At 66.0% G+C, this 430-nt stretch overlaps 1 protein-coding gene across 1 annotated transcript in view; it reads left to right on the top strand.

The window, feature by feature from the left end:
• Positions 1 to 27: 27 nt before the first annotated feature.
• ARRDC2 (arrestin domain containing 2) overlaps positions 28 to 430 on the top strand; it is a 4,351-nt gene continuing 3,948 nt past the window's right edge. Inside the window, exon 1 of the mRNA XM_009997809.1 lies at positions 28 to 61. Within this exon, the coding sequence (XP_009996111.1) occupies positions 28 to 61 (34 nt within the window). The remainder of the gene's footprint in view (positions 62 to 430) is intronic.

The following is a 430-nucleotide window of genomic DNA, read 5'->3' as shown; positions in this document are numbered from 1 at the left end:
CCCCCCCCGGGGTGAAACTCCGGCGGGATGGGGCGGCCTGGGAGCCCTGCCCGGCTGCTGGGTGCGTGGCTGCTTCCTCTCCCCCCTGCTGAAATCTGGGTGCACGGGAAAATGAGGGTGCTGGGTGCTCCAGGCACCCATACCTGCTGAAACCTGGGTGCCTGGGACCCCCCAGCTGCTGGGTACCTGACACCCCAACCCACTGAAACCTGGGTCAACTCTGGCTGCTGTGCATGACACCCCAAACAGCTGAACTCGGGGTGTCTGGGACCCCCCAGCTGCTGGGTGTGTGATAGCCCAGCTGGCTGCAATGGGTCAGCATGGGACACCTCAGGGGTTGGGTGCTCCAGGCACCCCAACTGGCTGCAATCTGGGTGCCTGGGACCCCCCAGCTGCTGGGTGCATGATAACCCCCCACCCGCCATCTGGG

Source organism: Chaetura pelagica, unplaced genomic scaffold (assembly GCF_000747805.2).
Source record: "Chaetura pelagica isolate M959 unplaced genomic scaffold, ChaPel_1.0 scaffold595, whole genome shotgun sequence".
NCBI lineage: Eukaryota > Metazoa > Chordata > Aves > Apodiformes > Apodidae > Chaetura > Chaetura pelagica.
Note: the sequence above shows the minus strand (reverse complement) of the source record. Positions and strands in the feature narration are given on the sequence as shown.